Genomic DNA, 25,655 nt, shown 5'->3' on the forward strand with positions numbered 1-25,655 from the left:
TGCTGGGTCATATGGTAATTCATTCTATAATTAACTTCCTGAGGAACAAACTTACAGCAGCTGCAGCATTTAACATTCTCACCAACAATGTATGAAGTTACCTATTTATTCACAGCCTCTCCAACACTTGCAATTTTCTGTTTTTTTTTTTTTAATAGTAGCCATTTTATTGAGTATAAACTCGTATCTCATTGTGGTTTTGATTTGCTTTTCCCTAATGGCTGTGATGTTGAACATCTTTTGATGTGCTTATTGGCCATTTGTATATCTTTGGAAAATTTATATTCAAGCCCTTTGCCCATTTTTAAATTGGGTTGCTGGTCTCTTTGTTGCTCAATTGCAGGAGATTTTGTTTGTTTGTTTGTTTGTTCTTGTTTTGTTTTTTTTTTAAACATATTTTGGACATTAAACTCTTATCAGAAATATGGTTTCCTAATATTCTCTCACTCTGTAGGTTATTTTTCACTTTCCTGATAAAATAATTTGATGCACAAAAGTTTAATTTTGATGAAGTCTCATTTATCTATTTTTTTTCTTTTTGTTGCTCGTGCTTTTGGTATAAAGTCTATAAAACTACTGCCTAATACAAGGTCCTAAAGATGATTCCATATGTTTTCTTTTAGGAGTTTTATAGTTTTAGTTCTTATATTTGTCTTTGATCTATTTGAGGTCAATTTTTGCCTATGGTGTGAGGTAGGAGTCCGCTTTCATTCTTTTGAATGTGAATGTGGTCATTATTTGCTTCATATAATTTTGGCTTCTGCTGTTACGTGCATATATATTCATAGTTGTTAAGTCTTATTGTTGAGTTGATCCCTTTATCACTATACAGTATCCTTTGTCCTCTTTAACAGTTTTTGACTTCAAGTCTATTATATCTGAAATTAGTATAGCTACCACAGCTCTCTTCTGGTTACTATTTTCATGGAATATTTTTTCTATCCTTTCATTTTTAACATATTGTTCCTTTAAATTTAAGGACATACTATAGTTGGGTCATGCTTTTTTTCATCCCTTCTTCAACTTAATTAGTTTGAACTTTTCTAATTTGAAATCTAAAAGCCATGTAGCTCTGGACAGGAAAGTTTAGGGAATCCATGCAAGAATACAAGGAAAATATTGAAGCTACTTAAAAGAACATGTTATTTTGAAGCTCTCTGCACAAAGAAGTCACACAATATTTATTAAACACCTAATGAACATTAGAAACCTCAAGTTCTATTAATCACTTTAACAGAATCCTTACTTGGCAGATTGGTCATTTCAGTTCACGCAAATTGTTTGTGATATATTCTATCTTCTCCTGATAGAAGGTAAGCTGCCTGAGGTTATTCCTTGTCTTATTCAGCTCTGTATTCCCCAATGGGCCTTAAACAGTGTCTTATGCCAGATTCAGTACTTCATAAATATTGTAAAAATGATCAAGTATACTGCAGGATGTACTTGAAGCTGATTGAGTTGTCTTACAGTTCACATTTTTTTCACTAAATTGTTCTGCTCTTTCTTACAATTAGTTCTCATTTTACTATACTTGCAAAGGGCAAACTATCTATTCTTTTATCAACTTTTTTTAAAACTACAGATTTATTTTTAGTAAAAATAAGGACACAAATACAAATGTTTTTCATTTGTAATTTTTAATCTGTGGTACTCAAAACCATTCTCTCACTTCTGGGACTGGTGCATACTGCTGTGCAACTTCAGCCTTGTTTAAGAGAACTGCGCCCCCTAGAGCTGTGCAATGGGCAGCCTGTTCATTTCCTTTTCTGGCTCGGGACTGAGAAAACCTAATTTGTAAGATTCCTATTCTGCTACAGACAGATTTATAATTCAGTGCAATTATTAAAAGATTACAAAGACAGACCATTCTGCTTAGAATAGGGAAGAATACAGACATCTAATATTTAGTTTATTTGTCCAGTATTGTCAGAAAGGGATCAAACTTCTTTTATAGTTTTAAAATGCCTTTGTTCAGACTTTACTTATCAATCAATCAAATTTTAAAATATTCCTTTATAAGATTAATAATTGTCTTTGAAATTAGGTTAATAACTGTCTTTGAAATTGTTCACTGAGCAATTATTTTTGTTCATACACATTCATATTTAATTACTGCTCTAAGTAAGATATTCATATGTTTTCCAGTTTCAGTCTGAACATTTAATTTGTAGTGAAAGGATGTAGGTTCTAGCACCAGATCTTCTATTAGTTATATGGCCCTAGAGCAGGCATTTTAGATCCCTGCCTTCACCTGGATCAAACAGGGATAAAAACAGCTTTTTAACATAACTTATAGGTAAGCAGACAAGATTTTTATGACAACATTTTGCTAATGTCACTAAAGAAAGAGAAGGTGAAATATGTTAGGTTTTATCATATTAACTATTTCCTAATATTTGGTTGACATTTTTGTAATTTAACCAAAGTAAAGATTGCATATTTTCAGAACTACAAAATTCAGTAGTTATACAAGGTGAATTAAAATACTAAAGCTAGATATAATTATAAATCCATTCATACATGTTCTCATTTAATTACATTAAGAATAATAATTATAAACGTGTAAAATTTCATGAAACTATTCCTATTTATTTTAGCCTAGGAGTTCTTGTCGATGTCAATGAATTGTCTGGCATTGCCTACTGCATCAGGTTCCAACAGTCATACTGTCCATTGACTTAGTCAAACCAATTTGGCAGCCCAATCGTGATGTGTCTGGTAATCCACAGTCCAGATCAAGTCTGTCATTCTCCTCAGTGATTGCTTGTAACCTCTCAAATATGTGCTCTTCAAAGATGAGGTAGAGCAGGCTAACGTTCCCCCAAACGCACCAAACCTTCATTATCTAGATTATTTTCAACCACAGCATCTAGCAGAGAGTCACCAACATTTCCTTTGGTTATTGATGTCTCACCGTCACAGTTTATACAGTGCACTGTTACTTTCTCTTCTGAGTGGATCCACACTGGTGCTGACACGCTCAGCGACCGGCTGTCCCTGCGCTCCCACCGGGCCTCTTGGTCCCCAGGAACCCACAGGCTCCCAGGCAAGATCTGGCGAGGAGCAGCCGCTGGTCGGTGGTGCTGCTGAGAGCCGCAGAAGTGATGTGCAGGAACTGGGTACCCCATGGGTAAGGTTAGTACTAGAAGCAAAAAAAAAAGTTTTTAATTTTGATGTCAAATTTAATAAATTTTTCTTTTGTTGCTTGCGCTCTTGGTGTAAAGTCTAAGAATCCATTGCCTAACACAAGGTCCTGGAGATACTTCCCTCTGTTTTCTTCTAAGAATTTATAGCTCTGCCTCTTATATTTAGGTCATTGATTCATTTTGAGTTAATTTTTGTATATGCTGTGAGGTAGAGGTCCACTTTCATTCTTTTGCATGTGGCTTTTCTGTGTTCCTAGACCATTTGTTGAAGAGGCTATTCTTTCTGCATTGTGTGGATGTAACCCACTTGACAAAAATTAGTTGGCTGTAGACCTCTGGGTGTGTTTCTGAGCTCTCAGTTCTACTCCATTCACCTATAACTCCGTTGCCTATATGTACCAGTACCAACTATTTCACTATTTTAATAAGCTTTGAGATTGAGATGTGAGTCCTTCAACTTTGTTCTTTTTTAAGACACTTTTGTCTATCTGGGGACCCTTGCCCTTCCATATGAATTTGATGATTAGTTTTTCTATTTCTGTGAAGAAAGCTGTTGGAATTTGATTGAGATTGTTTTGAATCTGTAAATTGCTTTGGGTAATACTGACATCTTAATGATATTGTTTCCAATCCATGAACACACAATATCCTTCCATTTATTTAGCTCTTCTTTAATTAAATTCTTTTGTAGTTTTCCTTGTACAAAGCCCGTTATATTCTTATTTAAAATATTCCTACATATTTGATTATTTTAGTTACTATTTTAAATGGATTTGTTTTCTTAATTTCCATTTTGATTGTTCATTACTATTGTATAGAAACTACCACTGATTTTGCATATTGATCTTGTACCCTGCCATTTTACTGAATTTGTTTATTAATTTTCTTGTAGATTCTTTGGAAACTTGTAGATTCCTTAGAATTTTCTATGTATAGGATCATGTCAGCTGCATTAGGGATAGTTTTACTTCTTCCTTTCCAAATTGAATGACTTTTATTTATTTTTCTTATCTAATTGCTTTGGCTAAAACTTCCAGTACAATGTTGAATAGCTGTGGTGAAAGTGGGCATCCTAGTCTTGTTTTTGATCTTAGAGGAAAAGTTTTCAGTCTTTCCCCATTGAGTATGATGTTAGCTGTGGATATTTCATCTATGCCCTTTATGTCAGGGAGGAAGTTCCCTTCTATTACTAATTTTCTGAGGCTTTTTTTTTTAAGTTTGATTGGTGTTATTCTTTGAAAGTTCTATAAAAGTCACCAGTGAAGCCATTTGGTCCTTCTTTTGGTTTGCTAAAGCTGCTGATACACAAAATGTGAGAAACGGATTGGCTTTTATAAAGGGGATTTATTAGGTCACAAATTTATAGCTCTAAGGCCAAATTAGGCATCAACAACAGGATACCTTCACTTAAGAAAGCCAAGTGGTGTCTGGAACACCTCTGTTAGCTGGGAAGGCACATGGCTGGCGTCTGCTGGTACTTTGCTAGTGGGTTGCATTGCTTTCAGCTTCTGATTCCAGTAGCTTTCTCTTTAAGCATCTGTGGGCTCTCAGCTTCTCTGGGACAAACTCTGGGCTTCATTTCTTAGCTTAGTGTGTCCAAATGTCTTTCTGTCTGCATTTCCAAGCATCTGGGTCTGTGTTGGCTCTGAGCTCTCTCTCTCTCCCTAAGCTCTTTTAAGGACTCCAGTAAGCTAATTTAGATCCACCTTGAATGGGTAGGGTCACATATCCATGGAAACAGCCTAATCAAAAGATCCCACCCACAATAGGTCTGCCCCCACAAGAGTGGATTAAAAGAACATCATCTTTTTGGGGGTACGTAACAGAGTCAAACAGCACAGTCCTGGAATTTTCTTTTTTGGGAGATTTTAGATTATTTTATTATCTTTATTGTTATTGGCCTGTAAAGATTTCTATTTATTTTCTGAGTTAGGTTGGGTAATTTGTGTATTTCTAGGATTTTTTTTATTTCTTCTATGTTATCTAATTTGTTGGCGTACAATTGTTCATAGTTTCCACTTGTAATCCTTTTTGTTTCTGTATGGCTTGTTGTAATGTCTCTCTTTCATTTCTGATTTTTTTTATTTGCCTGCCATCTCTTTTTTTCAGTCCAGGTAAAGATTTGACAATTTTGTTGATCTCTTCAAAGAACCAACTCTCAGTTTCAGTGATTCTCTATTGTTTTTCTACTCTCTTTCATTTATCACCACCTGTACACACACTCACCTTTGTTCAGAGTACTTACGATGTTGTGCTACTGTCACACAGTATTGTGCTATCTATTTCTGGATCTCTACAATCAATCCTGTTGACCATTCTATACTCCTTCAGCATCAGAGGCCTGATCTCTACCCTTTTTTGATCTCCTGATAATGTGTTCTCAACTTTAACTTTCAAGGTTTGCTCATTAATGCTAGTTCATATTAGTGAGACCATACAGTGTTTCTCCTTTTGTTTCTGGCTAATTTCACTCAATGTGCTGTCTACTGTCTACCATTTTGTCTTTTGGATTTTATATGTCATATCTTTTTTTATTTTTATTTTCTCTCTCTCTCTTTTTACCCTTATTGATAGTCTTCATTTCTGCATGCTTCTCCAAACCTCTCTTTTCTGTATTTTTGTATCTGCCTGTCGTGTTTCCATTAGTATTTCTTGTAGAGCAGGTATCTTGTTCATGGACTCTCTCAGTGTCTGTTTGTCTGAGAGTATTTTAAACTCTCCCTCATTTTTGAAGGACAGTTTTGCCGGATACAGAATTCTTGGTTGGCAGTTTTTCTCTTTCAGTATCTTAAATATATCATACCACTGCCTTCTAGCCTCCATGGTTTCTACTGAGAAATCCACACATAGTCTTATGGAGCCTCCCTTATTGAGCACTTTTCTCTTGCTGCTTTCAGAATCCTCTCTTTATCTTGGGCATTTGACTTCTGATTATTATGTATCTCAGAGTAGGTATATTAGGATGCATTCTGTTTTTAGTATGCGGAGCTTCTTGGACATGTGTATTTGTATCTTTCATAAAAGTTGGAAAGTTTTTGGCCATCATTTCCTCAAATATTCTTTCTTCTCTTTTTCCTTTCTCTTCTCTTTTTCCCTTCTCTTCTCCTTCTGTGACACTCATACTGCATGTGTTTGTGCACTTCGTTCTGTTCTCAAAATCCCTGAGACACTGCTAAAATTTTCTATTCTTTTCTCTGTCTGTTCTTCTGACTCTATAATTTCAACTGTCCTGTCTTCTAGTCTGCTGATTCTTTCTTCTGCGTGTTCAAATCTGATATTGTATGTCTCTAGTGTATTTTTAATCTCTAATATTGTGTCTTTCTTCCCTGTAATTTCTGTTATGTTTCTTTTTATAGTTTCAAATTCTTCTTTATGTTTATGCATTGTGTTCTTAATTTCCTTTATCTCTTTATGCATGGTTTCCTTCATATCCTTCAATTGATTTAGGAGATTTGTTTGAACATCTTTGATTAGTTGTTCCAACTTCTGAGTCTCCTTGGAATTTTAATTTGTTCCCTTGGATGAACCCTATCTTCCTGTTTCTTAGTATGGCTTGTAATTTTTCACTAATATCTAGGCATTTGATTATCTTGATGAGTTATCTCTGAAGGTCCATTTCTTCTTCTTGTCCAGAGTTTTATTGTTGATTGGCTTTGTGTTAAGGCTCTTCTTTGATGCTTGATGCAACTTATTCTAGACCTTAAGAATAGCCCTTGTTTAACTGCTCAGATTTTCTAATCAGATTCTTGCCCTGAATATGCAGTTCAATTTTTAAGATTATATTTTTATTGCAATGTTTCACCTCTGAGAGAGCATCCTTTCCTCTATTGCTTCTCCAGGAATCTTGCTCATTTCTGTTTGTTTTTGTACAGAATTTTCTCCCCAACTCCTATGATTTGTTTAAATTCTCTCCTTCACTCAGTGCTCCATTTTCCTTATACTTTTCAGTTCAGGGTCCCATCCTATTTACAGCAGTTCAGTTTAATCTCCTTTTTATATTTTTTATTGTTTTTATTTTTTTCTGTGAGGTTTTTCTGCCTCTGGTTTCTTCCCCATTAATGAGGAAGCCAATGGGGTCAATCCAGTAAGGTAGGGCACTTCAGAAAATGTCCATTTTGCCTTAAGTGTCCAGCCAACTGAAACTGGATTGAGTGAGGGCACAACAGTTCTTACCACCTTTTTAGCATGGTCTCTTTTTTCCCCCTCAGCACCCTTTTGTGTGCAGCTTGTGCTCTGCCCTGGGTCTCTGTGGACTTTGGTCCCTGTGCCTGGATATATATGGAGTTCTAATTCACTGCTGTGAGTCTACTGTCTCACTCTATGGTGGGAGGGAGCTGGACCATGCTACCTCTGTGTCACTCTCAAGCTAGTGGAACCATCTGAGGGGGAGGATTATGAGGACCAACTGGCATCCAGGGCAGAATTCTCCTACCTGAGATTTTCCTGTTTCTTTGATTCAGCATATGTGGAATCCTTCTCCAGTCTCTACCATCCTCCAGAGTTCTAAGCAAGTGGTCTTTTTCCTTTTATTTGCTAAATCTCTTGGGTGTTTTTTTCAGAGGATGTCTTACATTGCTATGGTGATGACATCCTCCACAGCACATAAATTGGATTTAAAGTATGTGCAGCCTCCTGGAGAACATTCCTCTAGTCCTGAAAGGTATTACTACACACTTGGCATCATAATTGAGTCTTAAAAAGGCTATTCCACCATTTCATCAATCCAGATGCTTCAGGATGATGGGGAACATAGTAAAACCAGTGAATTCCATGAGCATGGACCCAGTGCTATACCTCATTTGCTGTGTGATAGTAGATTCCTGAAATTTTTTGTTGGATTTATTTTCCAATCTCTGACATACAAATGTTTTACCAATAAGTCTAGAATAGTAGCTATTTCTTGCTCACTAGATACAGTCAACATAATGTCATCAATGTCATTATGTTTTAATGGACCACAAATGTAATGAACTAGTGCAGACTATAGTATGACATAGAGTTGGAGAGTTGATATACCAGTGAGGTAGGACAGTGAAGGTGTATTTCTGGCATTGCCAGGTGACAGCAAACCGGTTTTCATGGTCTTTAGATAAAAGCATTTTCCATATCAATTATTTCATATTGGTACCAGAGGATGTGTTGATTTACTCAAACAATTATGCCACATCTGGAACAATAACTTCAATTGGAGTCATCATCTCATTAAGTTTGCAATAATCCACTGCCATATTCCAAGATCCAAATGTTTTCTGCACAGGCTAAATAGGAGAGTTGAATGGGGATGTGGTGGGAATAAACACCCCTGCATCCTTCAGGTCCTTGATGGTGGCACTGATCTCTGAAGTCCCTCCAGGAATGTGGTATTACTTTTAGTTTACTATTTTCTAGATAAAGACAGTGCTAGTGGTTTCTGCTTGGCCTTTCCTGACATAATAATCCTTACTCTCCAGGTCAAGGAACCATTGTGAGGATAATGACAGTCACTGAATATATCTACTCAATTATGCATTCCAGAAATGGGCAAATAATCACAAAATGGCTTTAGGGATCCACTGGATCCACTGTTAGTTAGGCCTGAGCTAAAAACTCCATTGATCACTTGACCTCCATAAGCCACTACTCTGACTGGACACTGAATCTGAACTGATACCTATTCAGTGACATTTTGGGTCTCCTGGAATTAGTGTCAGTTCATAGTATCCAGTAATCCCTGAAATGTCTGCTAATTTTCTTTTCCCTGATGAACAATCACCTTGGTAAAAGGCTGTAGATCCTATTGGGGATGGTTGGGAGAAAGTTTAACAAGGGAATCTGATCATCCTCTTTGTATTTAAAGATTCTACTGCAGTGGCAGCAGATCCCACTGTAATATCTGGCCTACAGAGTAGAGCCATCACATAACTCTTTGGGTATGACAGGGCTCCTCTCACAAATTTATTCCTCACAATCATGGTGAAAAGTGTGTCCTTTGAACACTCCCAAGGTGGGTGAGTATCAGTTCAGGTAGGTATCAGTTCAGAGTCAGTGCGAAGTCAGAGTAGGGGCTTATAGAGGTCAAGTGATCAATGGAGATTTTAGCTCAGGTCCATTTATCTTACATGGTAAATCCACTCAACATTCCAATCTCTCTAAGTCTTTGGATATGTTTTTTACATTTTATCAAGGCTGTTCTGGCATTTCAGTTTCTTTTAATGTAGACCACTTTTTGATCCATGCTTTGGCCAAACAACCAAACAAACTGTGAGAGACCTTTCTAATCCCTTGAGCTACAACACCTTTTGGGGCCTGCTGGGACTTCAGTTTATTTACAGGTCTGGAAGAAAAGAGGGTTGGTGGAAGTTGGTTATGAGAGGAATTGGCAGTGCCTTGCAACTCAATGATCTCAGGGTTTTCTATTAAACTCTCACCTGATGAAACAGAGTGGGATGTGTGATGGCTGATTGCTTAGGAGGGAATCACAGGTTTATTGGAGAAAACAGGGTTAATCTCAGACACGGTTGGGAGGGCTACTTTCTCAGTCAGGCTGTTGTGGGTTTATCTGGAAAAAAAGGGACTCAGCAGAATTTACGGGTTCAATGTCTCCACTGTCTCATGATCAATCCAGATGTCTCCATTCTGATTTTCAATGTCCTATTTCTTCTTAATTAATGCCCTCACTTAAATAGGAAACATGCTGCAAGGTTGGGAATTCATCTACTCTCAGGATGAGACTCTGGTTTTCAGAAATCTCAAGTCTTTATAAGAAGTAAGAGTTTTTTCCAGGGCATACAAAGAAACTATCATGTCATTCATGTAGAATTTGAGTTGGGAATTTGAAGCCCTGAGCTCATCCCTTTCTTTAACAACTTTTTCTAGTAAGCAACTTCATTATATTTTTTAGCTTGACAAAAATATCCTAAGGTTTCAAATACATTGTCACTCAGTCTTGCCTCCTATAAACACTTGAGTAGTAGCAGTATCCAATGGTGATATTTTGCGTATCTCTATTGCTAAATCACTACATGGACTGTCAGTGCCACCTTGATCATTGGAAATTAGAGTCAACAGTGCCTTTAAATCTAATCAGATAAGAGAAACAATTTCCAATAACCTATTCCAAAATCTCATCCTTAAGATTTTGTTTCTCAAGAACCACTCTTGATACCAAAATCTATTTTTGTCAGGGTTTTCCAGTGAAGCAAATCACAGGATTCATAGATACACACAAACACACACACAAACACAAACACACATACATACACACATATAAAATGTGTGTGTGTGTGTGTGTGTGTGTATATATATATATATATATATATATATGTATATGTATATTGAGAGATTTGTTATGAAGACTTAGCTCATGTCACCATGGGGGCTAGCAGTCCAAATTCTGTAGAGAAGGCTACAAGCTGAATATAGGTGATTCTGAAGACTGACAATTCATATTCCCCAGGGTTAGTTGGTTGATTGAAGGTGAGGTGAGAATTTCTGATCTCTGAAATTCCCAGTTCTGGCTCTTTGAATGAGGAGTCTCCCTACATTGCTGAAGACAGTCTCCTTTGTTAATTGTAGATGCAATCAACTGATAATAGATGAAAATCCATGTATAAAATATCCTCAGAGTAACAATCAGGCCAGTACTTGCTTGGCCAAACAACTAGAAACCATTACATAGCAAGTTGACCTATGAAATTGAAATAATATTAAAATCTTAATAAAACCACAGTGAATCTATCTATAGTGCTTTTTGGTTTATAAACTACATCCAAATATAGCATCTAACTTGATCCTCACAATAACTGTACAAGGTAAGCCTGAGTCTCCATTTTACAGATGATAAAACCTCAAGCTCAGAGGGTTTTAGTGACTGGTTCAAGGTCTCACTTGAGTTAGTAAGTTGTGGTCCCATATTGGAGCCTGACTTCTGTGATATGTTTACAGCATATTTTACCCACTGGGAGCCACAGTGAAATTGGAAAAGCTGGATCGTCAGCATAGCTGAAAACTTCCCAAGCCCCTAATACCTCTTCTTGTTGGTTTAGCCTTCTGAATTTAGATATACTGACTGATGTCCTGGTCAGAGTTAGCCACAATAGCAAATACAATGGGGATGTTGGTGATGGTGGAGGTGAGGAGTTTTCTTCATCTTGGATAGGCCTTGGCAGCTTTAGACTCCTTTGCCAAAAGGATTTGAATCTCCACCCATCAGAAAGCACTTCTTATCCTGAATTTTCCCCATAGGAGGCCTATGTGACTTATCAGGATGAAATCCGACTGGTGGGTGAGCTGGTGACCATCATCGGAGCTGTGATCATTCTGCTTCTAGAGGTGAGGTGTGGGTGGCAACCAACATGAGACCATCACCGGTGGGCCAGCCTGTACTGCAGTCTCCATGGTCTGTTTGTATTACTGGCCTCTCCTCAGATCCCGGACATCTTCAGGGTCGGTGCCACTTGCTATTTTGGACAGACAGTACTTGGAGGACCATTCCATGTCATCATGTGAGTGTTCTCCTTCTCCCAGTCCCTGCTTTTGCTCACCAAAATCATTCAAGTACTCCAGTTCATTGCCCAAGATCTAGAACTTAGTTGATCCTCACCTTTGTGGATTTCTCTCTCAGGGACTTACATGTGTGACTGTGTGTGTGTTTTAGGTATAAAGACTAAGCTTGAGTGTGTGGATACCACCTAATTCATGGCTTTGCTATTGGAAACCTAGCATATTTTCAGCCCTCTTCTCACTCCCCCTTCTTGCTCTTCCCCAGCATCACCTATGCTTGCCTGGTGCTGATGATCATGGTAATGCGGCTCACCAACATCACTGGGGAGGTGGTGCCCATGTCCTTTGCCCTGGTGCTGGGCTGGTGCAGTGTCATGTACTTTGCCCGAGGATTCCAGATGCTGGGCCCCTTCACCATCATGATCCAGAAGGTCAGTGCCTTCTCCTAAGGACCTTCCAGATAGAGGGATAGGGTTGGGAACAAAAAAAGCAAATCCTGCTAAAGGTGCATCTAGTGGAACTAGAGGTCTTTCTGGTCTATCAGAGGTAGCTGCTCATGAACAGATGGTGAAAAAATCATCCCACATTTCTTTCTCCTCTCTGTTTCCTGTAGATGATTTTTGGAGACCTCATGCGTTTCTGCTGGTTGATGGTTGTGGTCATAGTGGGCTTTGCCTCAGGTAAGAATGCTATTTCCATTTCAATTTGATCATTAGAGCCAGTTCTCTAGAGTGCTCACTCTTGCTCTCAGTTCTTGTTTACACTCTTTCTCAGTTTTTATTTCTCCTGGAAGAAAGTGAGTCAAAAGTACCCCCATATCCATAGGACCAGAGCCCCTCAGATGGCCTAGAAGACAGAACCTTGTGTTCTGAACTTCTGGGCCAATTACATTTCACATAGCCTAACCACCATGGAAGGTCTTTCGAAAAAAGAGACAAAGGCCTTTATAGAGGGACACTAAACAAGAAATACTGGTCAATCATGAATCTGAGAACTATGTGTTCGAACAGAAACAGAGCAATTTTTACTCTACCATGTTTACAATTCCAAAGGGGGAAAAAGGCATTAAATAAAAGGCAATGTGCTTTTTTTTCCAAATGTAGTTATTTAAATTTGAGAGAAAATGAAAATGGGTTTTGTAAGGAAAAAGAGTTCAAAGAATGGGAAAGGAAAACAGAAAAAGAAGAGTTGTGAAGAGAGATGGGTGGAACAGAAATGAGGAATCAGCCATAGTGTCGTGGGAGAAGAAAAGGAACACAGGAAAAATAATTAGGCTGATAAAGAGTCAGAGGGAGGCATAGGGAAGGGAACGAGTAGGTGAGAGTTCTTAGGGACAGGTATAAAGCAGAAGGGCCAGATGTGAAGAGAGAAAGGCCAGTAGCTCTAAAGCAGTAACCAATTTCTGATCATCCATTAACACATAGGGATTGTCCTAGGTGATCTTTGAAGACACCCCAAAATTTAATAGATCCTGAGTCAATTCAACCAACACTGTTTCAATTCAGCCAACACTGTTCCTGCCCTCAGGAACCTTCCTGTTAATGGGGTTACTCACAAAACAGCAGATAGAAAAAGTACACTGAGCTCTGAAATAAAAAGGGTAAAACCATGTTAGTTTTTGCTATTTGGAGACTTCCACTTCCCTGAGCCATCATCTACCCTTTCTCCCCACCCCCAAGCCCATTAGCTCCAAGAATCACCTTGTTCATGTTTTAATTCCATATACAGGGAGGAGTCTTTAAAATATTCTAATGCTGCTATAGGATTCCAGAATGTGCAGTACTCTCCAGTACGTTACATTGCTGAGCAGGGACAACTTTTCTGTGAGGTCCAGGATCACCCAGGAAATCTCAGGGTAATGAAAGGTTGTCTAGAGGCCATTGAAATAAAAAGAAGGTGCTCTTCTTTTAGAATTTTCATGCACAAAGTCCTTTAAAATTGTTGAAGATTCCATGTGTTCTTGAAATAACTTTCCCTTTAAATATTTGGTTTTCTAAAATGTAAAAACCATTTAGGTGACTAGTTTAATAAGCATATTTTCTGCCAAATGGCTGAGTATCACTATTACCCAGGGTGCTAAACTTAATCATAATGTGTCTCAGGGTTAGTCAGTCCCAGAAGTAATGCACACTTTCACATATCTACTTTTATGGGTGTGTAAGTGTGTGTTCATGCATGTAAGTACATGGCGATGTATGTATCAGAAGTAGAATGAAGGCTGACCAGGCCCATGCTCATCATGATAATACCCTGTTTCCTCATCTCTATTCCTTCCACCTGGGTGGAGCAGCATTCTATATCATTTTCCAGACAGAGGACCCAGTGAATCTGGGGCAATTCTATGACTATCCAATGGCATTGTTCAGCACCTTCGAACTTTTCCTCACTGTCATCGATGGGCCTGCCAACTACGATGTGAACTTGCCCTTCATGTTTGGAGTCGTCTACTTTGCTTTTGTCATTATTGCCACACTGCTTATGATCAACCTGTTCATCGCCATGATGGGTGACACACACTGGCGGGTGGCCCATGAGAGGGACGAGCTCTGGAGGGCGCAGGTGAGTTTTTAAGTATTGGTTTTGCTAAGGGGCAGAGGATAGAGAAAAATCAAGTGGTATATGTTATGGCAGATCACTCTTAGGAAAGCCACAGAACCACTCAGTGGTGCTGTCACTTCAACAGATGCTTATTTAAAATTGAGGTACATGAGGATAGATATCATTATCAAGGAGTGTAAAATGGTAAGATAGGGACAAGAAGTAGAAATCTTTATAATGTGAAAAAAGTAGACCCAAGGGTCATCCTTTATTCCAGATGGAGCTAGAAAACATCTCATTCTTGTTTATTGTAGTTTTTTAATTTGGACCTTATCTTCTAATTGATTCTATAAATCCCTGTTTCTCTGTGATCTTCTCTTTGTATTGTCATAAACTAATAAAATATTTGCATTGGAAGTAAACTTACTGGTCCTCTAATTAAGGTTCCTACCCAACACAATCATCATTTGTTGGTCAGAGGGTTATTCAACACCTTTCTAAATACTCTTTATGAATATTTTGTGGATATAAGTAGGGACTGGGAGGAAGAGAGATTTTCCATATTTTGAAAGCTTTTCTTATTAGAAATTTCCATGTTGCATTAACTGAAACCTATCATCTTATAATTCCTCCATTTGGATCCCATCTTTTCCTATGGTATAATATAAAACATGCCCTTCCATATAAACAGCATTCAAATACTGTATTTGAATGTAGACATAAATTTTCCTCTCAGATTTTTCATTCATTTAACAAATGAATTATTTAGAGCTTATAATGTGTTGAGAAATGTCTAGGATCTGGAGATAAAAGCTTGAATATGACAGATGCAATGTCTGCCCCCATAGTTTGCAGTCTAGTTGGGAAGGCAGATATTTTTATAAAAATGTGAGGGTGAGATGGATGTGTTGGTCTTCATAACTCTAAATTATAGAGGATTAAATTAGCTTTAGTTATATCTGACCAATGCCCAAACATCCATCTCACACAGTACATTCGTTTCTCTGTTCTGCTTTCTTCTGTGCTGGCTCTCATTTCAGGTAGGCTCTCTCCCATCATCATGGTGAGATAACTTATAGAAGCCCCAAACTCCCAAGAGAATTAGCACACTGCATTCCACATTCTAAGGGCACCATTTATGTTTCATTGTGTGATTCCCAACTCTAGCAATAGTGTACTCTATAAGAGCTGCTTTTCCCCAGTAAGCCCCAGCTAAATTATAGCTCATTGGAACAAGTTTGGGTAACAAACCTATTCTTTTTTTTTTTAATTTATTTATTTTTTATTTTGAAATAAATTCAGTTATTGGAACAGTTGCAAAAACAATATAAACCCCATACACAGAACTCCAGCATACACAGACACCCCTCCCCTGATACCCCAATCCACCAATTTTAACATGCTGTCATACTGCTATTTCTTTCCCTCACTCACTCCCTCCCTATCTATCATCCATCATCTATTGCTCTGTCTTCTGAACATATGACAGCTAGCTGCACACATCCTTGAATAAACACTATAATTCACATACACAGTTCCCATGAACAAGAATATTCTTTTATGCAATCCCATTAAATGCAGCTAAGAAGTACAAGAGATTCAACATTGATACAAAGCTTACATTCTATATTTCCTTTTTTTTTTTTCCTTATGTCTCAACTGTGTCCCTTTGAGCCTCCTGTCCTCCATCCTCAGATCCCATCCAGGGTCATCCTTGGCATTCAATTGTCATCTATTTAGACTGTCTTTTTTTTTTTTTTTCTCAATTGTGGAAACATATATATAGCCTAAATCTTCCCATTCCACCCCTTCCCTAGCATTCCATTAGTGGGATTAGTCACATTTAGAATGTTGTAATGCTATCTCTTTCCCACCATCCATTACTAGAAATTTCCCTTCACCTCAAACAGCAACCGTACACTCATTTCTTAACTCCCCATTGCCCCTTCCCCCATTTCTCTTAACCCATACTCTACTTTTCATCTCTATGGTCATATTCTCTGATAATTTCTTTGTGTTTACTGTGGGGCTTAAAATTAACCTCTTAAATCCATAACAATCTTGTTTCTCTTTGATACCAACTTAACTTCAATAGGACACATAAACTATGTTCCTATACTTCTGCATTCCCCCACCTTTATATAGTTCTTGTCAAAAATTACATATTTTACATTGAGTTCAAAACCACTGATTTGTCATTAGAGTTTGTGTATTTTATATTATGTAGGAAGTAAATAGTGGAGTTACAATTCAAAAATTACTTACTCCTATTTGTATTCCATTGTGGTCAGAGAATGTGCTTTGACTATATTCAATTTTTTTTTTTTTGTAATTTATTGAGGCTTGTTTTATGTCCCAGCATATGGTCCATTCTGGAGAAAGATCCATGATCATTAGAGAAAAATGAGTATCCTGGTAATTTGGGATGTAAGATTCCATATCTGTTAAAATTCTCTGTATCTCTTTCTCCTTTCTTTGTTTCTCTGTTGGTAGGGCTCCCTCTAGTATCTGAAGTAGGGCAGGTCTTTTATTAGCAAAATCTCTCAGCATTTGTTTGTCTGTGAATTTAAGCTCTCCCTCAAATTTGAAGGAGAGTTTTGCTGGATAAAGTATTCTTGGTTGAAAATTTTTCTCTTTCAGAGTTTTAAATATGTCATGACACTGCTTCTCACCTCCATGGTGGCCGCTGAGTAGTCACAGCTTAGTCTTATGTTGTTTCCTTTGTATGTGGTGAATTGCTTTTCTCTTGCAGCTTTCAGAACTTGCTCCTTCTCTTCAGTATTTGACAGTCTGATCAGAATATGTCTTGGAGTGGGTTTATTTGGATATATTCTATTTGGACTTCGCTGGGCATTTATGCTTTGTGTATTTATATTGTGTAGAAGGTTTGGGAAGTTTTCCCCAACAATTTCTTTGAATATTCTTTCTAGACCTTTACCCTTCTTTTCCCCTTCTGGGACACCAATGAGTCTTAAGTTTGGACGTTTTATTTTATCTATTGTAGCTGTGAGATCCATTTCAATTTTTTCGATTTTTGTCTCCATTCTTTCTTTTGTTCTTTCATTTTCTGTTCGGTGGACTTCTAGGACACTGAGTTGTTGTTCAGCTTCCTCTAATCTTGTGTTATGAGTATTCAGAGTCTTTTTAATTTGGCCAACAGTTTCTTTTATTTCCATAAGATGTTCTATTTTTTTATTTACTCCTGCAATGTCTTCTTTATGCTCTTCTAGGGTCTTCTTTATGTCCCTTATATCCTGTGCCATGGTCTTTTTCATGTCCTTTATATCCTTTGCCATGTTTTCATTCCTCAGTTGTAGTTCTTTGATTAATTGTGCCAAGTACTGTGTCTCTTCTGATATTTTGATTTGGGTGTTTGGGACTGGGTTCTCCATATCATCTGTTTTTATCATGTGCATTAAGATTTTCTGTTGTTTTTGGCCTCTTGGCATTTGCTTTGCTTGATAGGGTTCTTTCAAGTTGTAAAAAAATACCAATCTAATTTTTCAGAAATACAAATTGGTGGCATACACTTTCTCTAACTAACCAGCAGATGGCGTCTGCAAGTCACCTATACCCCTCAAGTCAGTTCTCCTCAACTTTGTCCTTGTGGTTTGTGGATAAATTATTCTTGTGGGGTTCAGTTGGTGAACTCAGTTTGGGTGTGTTGCTGGAGCCGTCCGCCCTGAATGTGGGGCATGTGTCCGGGTGGCTAGGGAGGCAGGGCAGCTTTAATAATCAAACCACCCAGGTGTTCCCAGAGATTTAAGGCCACTGCAAGAGTCTAAGCCTTCATTTCAGTTCTCCCCCTGACCCTTTCTGTCGCTGACCCACAAACCACCAACATTGACGTAGCATCCCTGGGTTTTCCGAGCAGGCCCCCCTTCTCAGCTGTGATCTTCCAGGACCTCTGCTGAGGGAAGGCTGTGCTATGTCACTAGTGCACGCCGTTCCTCAAGGGAAGCCCTGGGCCTCTGGGCTGTGCAGGGGTGCTCTCAGCCTGATGCAAAGATGGCTGAACAGGGCATCTCAACCCACCCCCCTCCTTGCACAGTTCCTCCTTCCCAGCTCCAGGACAACTGATGCGGCTCTGGGCTGTGGGCACGGCCCCAGGCAGGAGGGTCTCCAGCCCACTGGAGCCAGCTGCAAGCAGCAGGGTTTCTTTCTCCTTCCAGCTCTCCCCTCCACTCCCCTGGCCCTGAGGGAATCTGCAGCGGGTTATCCTCCATGCCAGACACCGAGAGGCCAGCTCAGCCTGCTCCTGCCATGCTTCACTGTGCGGTTCCCACTGTCGCAACTACAGCCGCTCCTGGGTTTTCCCTTTTTTTTTTTTTTAAAGAACCAGTCCATCTCCAAATGCCAACCCCCGGCTTCCCCACACTGCAGCGCGGCCACGGGTCTTTCAGCCAGTTTACTCACTTGTTTCAGAATGCAGACTCCCATTTTCACCAAGTGTACGGCCCCTGTGGTTCTAGCAGACCTTGTCCAGCTGGTGCATTGCTGAAACCGGTGTTCTGGGTCACTCTCTGGTTTTTATCTAGTATTTTTCATGGAGGTGTTTTTTTTGTCCTGTCTCACCTAGCTGCCATCTTAGGTTCCTCCCTACAAACCTATTCTTGAATCAAAGGCTATGACTGAAGGGTGGATAATGTGGTATTGGTTGGGGGGAAGGGTTAAGGGGCTAAAATACACTAATTAACCAGGACAGTCCACTCTAACCAATGGACTAAGAGTGGTGGAGGAAGGATTCCTTAAATGAAAGATGGCCTGTGTTGCTAAAGAAGGTGGAGGGTTGAAGGACAGGGGGAGAAGAAACAACAAATAATAAATACCTTTTCAAGGGAAAGAGGGAGAAGAGGTATCCGGGGAAAGGGAAGAGAATGATTGAAAGTCATGAGGAGGGTAGGAAACTTAGTGCAACTAAGAAGCCAGGAGAAAGCCAATGTGAACTACCAGAAAGATGGGGAGTGGAAGAACATGAGGCTGGAGAGTTGGGATCTTATTGGCTCTTTCAATAAATAACACTTCCTGGTCCCACCCCATCCTTATTGCACCCTTTTGTTCCTGCTGTAATAGGCTATCATCCTTTTGAACTTGAATTGTCCCAGATACGATTGGAATAATGAAGTACAAAGAGTGGTCATGTCTTCCCTTGCTTTGGATGCTATACTATTAATATCACTTAAATGGAATCAGGTCTCTTAATAAATACACATTTGGCCCTAATTATGATCAACAAGAGTGCATGCATTTTCTTTTTCACATGACTGACTTAGCTAAGCTCCTTTACTCTTTTCCTATAGTACTTTAGTCTTAAACATAAATGTAGGTTTTTATTTTTTATTTTCTTGAATTTCATGTTATTCATTTTAGACCAGCATTCTAGTCTGGTGAGGTCATTTTTATATTGCTTCTGTAGCCTCATATATTACATATCCTTTCCAGTTTTGTCTCATAGGCATATTTGATAAGTATGTCTTCTGTGTTTCATCTAAGTAATTAATGAAGGCTGAATGATATGCTGCTACAAATTTCCCTCCCATGTTCCCACAGTCATGTATCAACTTTTTTCCCCCTCTTAGGATGTGGGTGTTTAATTGTCTGCCAATTGCCCAAATATTAGCATCATCATTTTAATCCCAATATCATAGAGACTATATTTAATCATTTCATTTAAAACGGCATAGTTGGTCTATGGCTTTCCTCCGAAAAATGAAATGAGATTAGTTTGGATTGACTTATTTTCCACGAAACTGAATAATAAAGTAGGATCACTGTTTTATTATAAACACTCATAAAATATATCTCTCCTTTTCTGATAAATGAAATGTAAAGCATAGCACAGACTAGGGGTTGGATAAATCACTGTCCTCACCACTAACCTTTGGCATCCTCATCTCACCATTCTTTGTTTGTTGTGTTTTGAATAATAAACATTTTTAGAGCAGTTTAGATTTACAGAAATCTACTATTTTACTAAATTTACTAAATGTTTGCATGGAAAATACAAAGAATTCCCATATCCCTCACCACCATACAGTTTTCCTTATTTTAAACATCTTGCATTAATGTGGTATATTTGTTACAATTGATGAACTGATATTGATATCTTATTAATAACTAAAGTCCAGAGTTTACATTAGAGTTCACTCTGAGTACACAGTTTTACTGGTTTTCGCAAATGTGTAATGTCATGTATCCATCATTACAGTATTGTACAGAATAACTGCCCTAGAAATACCTGCTTTGTGCTCCACTTATTCATCGCTTTCTCCCATCCCAACCTTAACCCATGACAACAATTGATCTTTTGACTGCCTCTGTAATTTTGCCCAAAATGTCATGTAGTTGGATCATGCAGTATGTAAACTTTTCAAATTGGTTTTTCACTTAGCAATATGTATTTAATGTTCTTCATGTCTTTTAATGGTTTGATAGCTCATGTCTTTTTTTAATGCAATTTTATTGAGATATATTCACATAGCATACAATCCTTCAAAGTGTACAATCAGTTGTTTGCAGTATCATCATATAGTTGTGCATTCATCACCACAATCAATCTTTGAAACTGTTCATTACTCCAAAAGATAAAATAAAAATTAAAATAAACAAGGAACATCCAAAACATTCCATTCCCCTCCTCCCCCCATTGTTGATTTACTTCATAGCTCATATCTTTTTATTGTTGAGTAATATTCCACTGAACGGAGGTGCCACAGTTTGTTCATCCATTCTATATAGAAGGGCATCTTGGTTGCTTCTTATTTTGGGCAAATATGAATGAAACTGCTATAAACATTTTTGTGCGGGTTTTTGCATGGACAATAGTTTTCAATACCTTTGAATAAGTAAATAGGAGCACAATTGCCAGATCAAATGGTAAGCCTAAGTTTAGCTTTGTAAGAAACTGCCAAACTGTCTTTCAAAGCAGCCACACCATTTTGCATTCTCACCAGCAATGAATGAGGATTCCTGTTGCTCTGCTTCCTCACCAGCATCTGGTGGTGTTGGTGTTTTGGATTTTAGTCATTCTAATAGGTGTGTAGTGGAATCTCATTGTTTTAATTTGCCATTGCTTAATAATATATGATATTGAATGTCTTTTCATATGCCAGTTTGTCAATTGTATATCTTCTTTGGTGAGGTGTCTTTTCAGCTCTTTTGCCCATTAGTTTTAAATTGGGTTGTTTTCTTATTGAGTTTTATGAGTTCTTTGCGTATTTTGGATGCAAGTCCTTTGTCAGATATGTGTTTTGCAAATAATTTCTCGCAGTCTGTCCTTTGTCTTTCCATTTTTTTAATCACAGATTTTGTTTTGTTTTGTTTTGTTTCCTCTATTTGTAGCTTTTTGGTCTCTCTGAAGCTCATGGCTCTGAGTTCTTTCTCTGACTCTCACCTCCTTCCAGGTTGTGGCCACCACTGTGATGCTGGAGCGGAAGCTGCCTCGCTGCCTGTGGCCGCGATCAGGGATCTGTGGGCGCGAGTACGGGCTGGGGGACCGCTGGTACCTGAGGTGAGCGACATTGTGTACATGTGAACTTCAGACATGCGTGAGGCAACGTTAGAGTGGGTGGGTGAATACAGCCCTGGTCTCCCTTACCAATTTCATATTTATTACCCTTTTCTCCTTTATTGAGGCTCCAAATTGGACCCAAAGGAGTGATGACCACCCTATAAAGGGAGACTACAGCAGCCTGTTTTGGGGAAGGGGATGGAAATGTGTGTATATCAGGGCAGTAATTTGTGATGGCTTACATGTATATGTCCAAACGTGAATATGCACCTGGACCACCCAAATTGTTTTAGCCTTGTTCTTACACGACCCACATTTTGACTTGAATCTAACTTCCTTCTTCATACCCTACTTTCATCTCCTCACCCAGCTCTCCTCTCTCCCCATGTTTATTTCCTGAATGGCATTCTACTCATCTTTGTGATTCACTTGTATTTAATTGGCTTTATATTCTCTCCCATATTCATCCACATACACACACGTGCACACACACACACATACACAAGCCCTATTACCTTACAAATATTGATTGCTCAACTTCTTTAGTCCCCATCCTAGTGACCTTCCACTCTACTGCACCTCTCTTCCGTTCCCATCAGTTGATCCTAGATGCTCTTCTTGGTTCAACTTTGGTTTCTTCCTTCTCCTTTCCTCTTTTTTTCCTTTCTTTCTTTTTTTTTTAATAATAATTTCTCATTCAAAATTATTGGAGAAAATAGTATTCATGTTAAATAAATTTTTCAATGAACTGAATATTATTAACACATACATAGCATGACATTTATAATAAATTTGTTAATTTTCAGTGGACACAAAGCCAATTAAGTATATTTTAAGTTAAAGTTACAGTCAAATTGGTTTCATCTTTTATTAATGCTAGAGAAGCTACTTGAGGTCTTCCATTGCATTCTCTTGTTATGAAGAGTGGTGTTTCCTGATTTAAAAAAAAAATGTATTTATGCACACCATGTCCCCTTTCCTCTTGATCCTGTTTCTGTCATTTGTCCCAGTTACCTCTGCTTCTCCATATGGCTTATCTCCCACCTCAACTGAGTCCTTTCCCTTTCCTTTCATCAGGGTTGAGAACCACCATGATCAGAATTCTTTGCGAGTGCTTCGCTATGTGGAAGCTTTCAAGGGCTCAGACAAGGAGGATGGACAAGAACATATTTCAGAGAAACTGTCCTCTGTGGTTGAGAGTGGGACTCTAGCCAGAACCTCCCTGGCCATCCCTACTCCCTCCTTGTCCCGGACCACATCCCACAGCAGTAGCATTCACCGGGGCTGGGAGATAATTCGGCGCAACACATTGGGGCACTTAAACCTTGGATTGGACCTTGATGAGGAAGATGGAGAGGAGAGAGTCTATCATTTTTGATTAGGTCCCTAGTTACTCTTGACCTGACTCCAGGTGGACCTGTGGGGTGAGCAGAGAGGGAGACACCTATGAAGTATCTAATTTTTGCCTGTTAGTTATGAGAAGTTATGGCAAGAATAGTTCCTAAAAGGTCATGTGCCATCCTTCACATCAGCATTTCTGGAGGTGGGCAATGGACATCTATGTTCCTGCATATCCTCTGGATTCATGTAAGTCCCATATCTTGGGGAAAAAGAGGTATCTTTTGGAATGAAGTTGGACTAGGCAATTAAAGACATGAAGTGAGGATGTGACACTAATTTCAGGTGATTTCTCATTCTATGCCATGTGGGTACTAGAAAGCACTAATCTGGTGAAGCCCATCCACAGGGATTGACGTGGGAAGACTTATGCATGGCAAAGAGGTTGTGACCCTTTCTTTTCCCCTCCTTCTCTGCAGGACTCTTTAGCAAACCACCCCCCACCTAGAACACTGCAAGAAGAAAGGGTGCTAATCTATAGTTTATGAGGCTCAGAGTCTGAAAGTGTTTGCATTTATTTACATTCTGGTGTGTTTTAAAATATGTGGTAAGTTATGCCTTTACATGCTTGAATGGCCTAATCATTTCTTCTATAGAACCCTTCATTCTCCATCTTCAGGTGACTCATTAGAAATTAATCATCTCTATGCAGGTTTCTGGCTGTCTCCTGCCGTAGCTATCTCTCCATCCTCCATATCTCTTTGCCTTTGTGCTGAGTTGTGGGGTGAATAGCAATAATGGAGAGCAGGCCATCCATCTCCAGAGGGAAATTGGGAACCAGGTGTCCAAGGCACCTATTATAATGGCTACAAAGAATCATCCTCTTTGTTCCCAGCCCTTTACCTCTCTTGTCCCTATCATCTCCCTCGCCACAGGCCATAACATATTTTAAGAAGACTGTGGTCTGAAATAGCAAAGATATAAGTGGTATTTGTGGCCCACAGAAAACTTCACGTAGAGACTTGCACAAATGCACAGCTAAGTACTTAACAATGAGGGATTACACAATCATGCACACACACACACACAGTCAACAGAATTCCTCTTTATGTTCTTTCCCAATGGAAGTTCTCTTACTGCTTTTTAAGCGAAACTCCTATCTGTGTTCCAGATCTGGTATTCTGGATCTTCAGACTCCTGTGTCTACACTGTCCTAACTCTTCACATTTGTGTATCTTCAGCCTTTCCTTTGTCACTAGCACTGTCAGCAAATAAACACATGCTATTCTTTTCTATCTTTAAGAAATTACAAATTCCTTCTCACAACTCCACCCCTCCTTTCAGCTACTGCTCTTCTTCATCCCCATTCAAAGCCAGACTTCTTGAGTCCTCTACATTTTTGCTTGCCACCCACTCATTCCTTAACCCTTTGGGATTTGACCTTGTTTTCTCCAATCTCTTGTTAAGGTTATCTACCTATAGATAAAGCTGCTGAACAGTCTTCATTTTGCATGACCTCTCAGTAGCATTCAGAAAAAAGTTGACTACTCACCACTTCTCAGCACATCTAGCACCGCACACACTGGATTCCCCCCACCACTATGGCTGCTTCTCTTTTTCTGTCAATTCCTTAAATATTTTTAGTCCAAAAGGTTCAGACCCCAGCTCTGTGTGCCCCTCACCTCCTACGCAGTACCACCTACATTTACAAATCCTACTACCATGCACATGCCCATAATTCCATACTCACTCTCCTCACTTTAGGTTTGTCTTCTGAGCTCCAGGCATGAACAGCCTAGACACCTATCTGTTGGACAGCTCTACCTGGATATCTTACAGACACCTCAGACTCAACATGTCCAAAACCAAACAGCTGTTCCTACTCACCAAACCTGCTCTGCCTGTGTTCCCAACCAAGTAATTGCCTAACCTGGAATCTTGGGTGTCATCCTTAGCCCTTCTGTCTCAACTCTCATATCCTTTAAATCTCAAGTCTTGTGGATTCTATTACCTAAACATCTTTTTATGAAAAATCCCTAGTTTTGGTTAGGTAATAAATAACATGGAACAAATTTCAAAAAGCACCCACAATATACAGGGAAATTAAGGTATCCTACCTCCACCCCTTTTCCCAGGTGTTCTCCTTGGGGACATTCAGTAGTAAAATTTATTGTTAAATAAAATTTATTATTTATCATTCCAAAAATATTATAAGGATATTTTAGCCTATATGGAAACAATGTTATTTTTGGTATTTAAATGTTAGATAGTAAAATGTTACTATGCTTCCCCTTTGACGGATAGAAAAAAAAAAAAAACTACTGTGGCATGGTCAGTAGGATAACTTACAATAAAAAACTAATCAATCATTCAAAAGTTCAGTTAGCAAATATTTATTACATGCTACATTGTACTGGAATTATTCAAGGCACTGGGAATTCAGTGATGAGCAAGACTCACAGCATCTTTGCCTCATCAAATTTCCAGTCTACTAGGGACACAGGCATTTAAACAAATAATTGCAATAAAGTGCAGTAGGTGTACTAAATGTCCAAGGTGGTTTAAAATTGTAAAGCATATGGAACCTATATGTTAGATGGTAAATGTTAGATAATAAAAACAATGCTAGATAGTAAAAACAG

General features: G+C 38.6%; 1 protein-coding gene and 1 pseudogene across 2 annotated transcripts in view; one reads left to right on the plus strand and one right to left on the minus strand.

Annotated features, from left to right (window-relative positions):
* Positions 1-23,665, plus strand: part of TRPV5 (transient receptor potential cation channel subfamily V member 5) — a 37,919-nt gene extending 14,254 nt beyond the window's left edge. The window contains exons 9-15 of one of the 2 annotated variants that reach the window (XM_037837419.1): positions 11,370-11,456; positions 11,553-11,629; positions 11,893-12,058; positions 12,241-12,307; positions 13,918-14,186; positions 21,569-21,675; positions 23,493-23,665. In XM_037837419.1, coding sequence (XP_037693347.1) covers positions 11,370-11,456; positions 11,553-11,629; positions 11,893-12,058; positions 12,241-12,307; positions 13,918-14,186; positions 21,569-21,675; positions 23,493-23,502 — 783 coding nt within the window. In that variant the 3' untranslated portion in view covers positions 23,503-23,665. Of the gene's footprint in view, positions 1-11,369; positions 11,457-11,552; positions 11,630-11,892; positions 12,059-12,240; positions 12,308-13,917; positions 14,187-21,568; positions 21,676-22,752; positions 23,075-23,492 lie in introns of those variants that run through there. The other variant, XM_037837418.1, reaches the window with a different exon arrangement.
* On the minus strand, positions 2,599-7,489 carry LOC119534737 (annotated as a pseudogene).
* Positions 23,666-25,655: the final 1,990 nt, after the last annotated feature.

The sequence above is a fragment of the Choloepus didactylus genome, chromosome 5 (assembly GCF_015220235.1).
Source record: "Choloepus didactylus isolate mChoDid1 chromosome 5, mChoDid1.pri, whole genome shotgun sequence".
Taxonomy (NCBI): domain Eukaryota; kingdom Metazoa; phylum Chordata; class Mammalia; order Pilosa; family Megalonychidae; genus Choloepus; species Choloepus didactylus.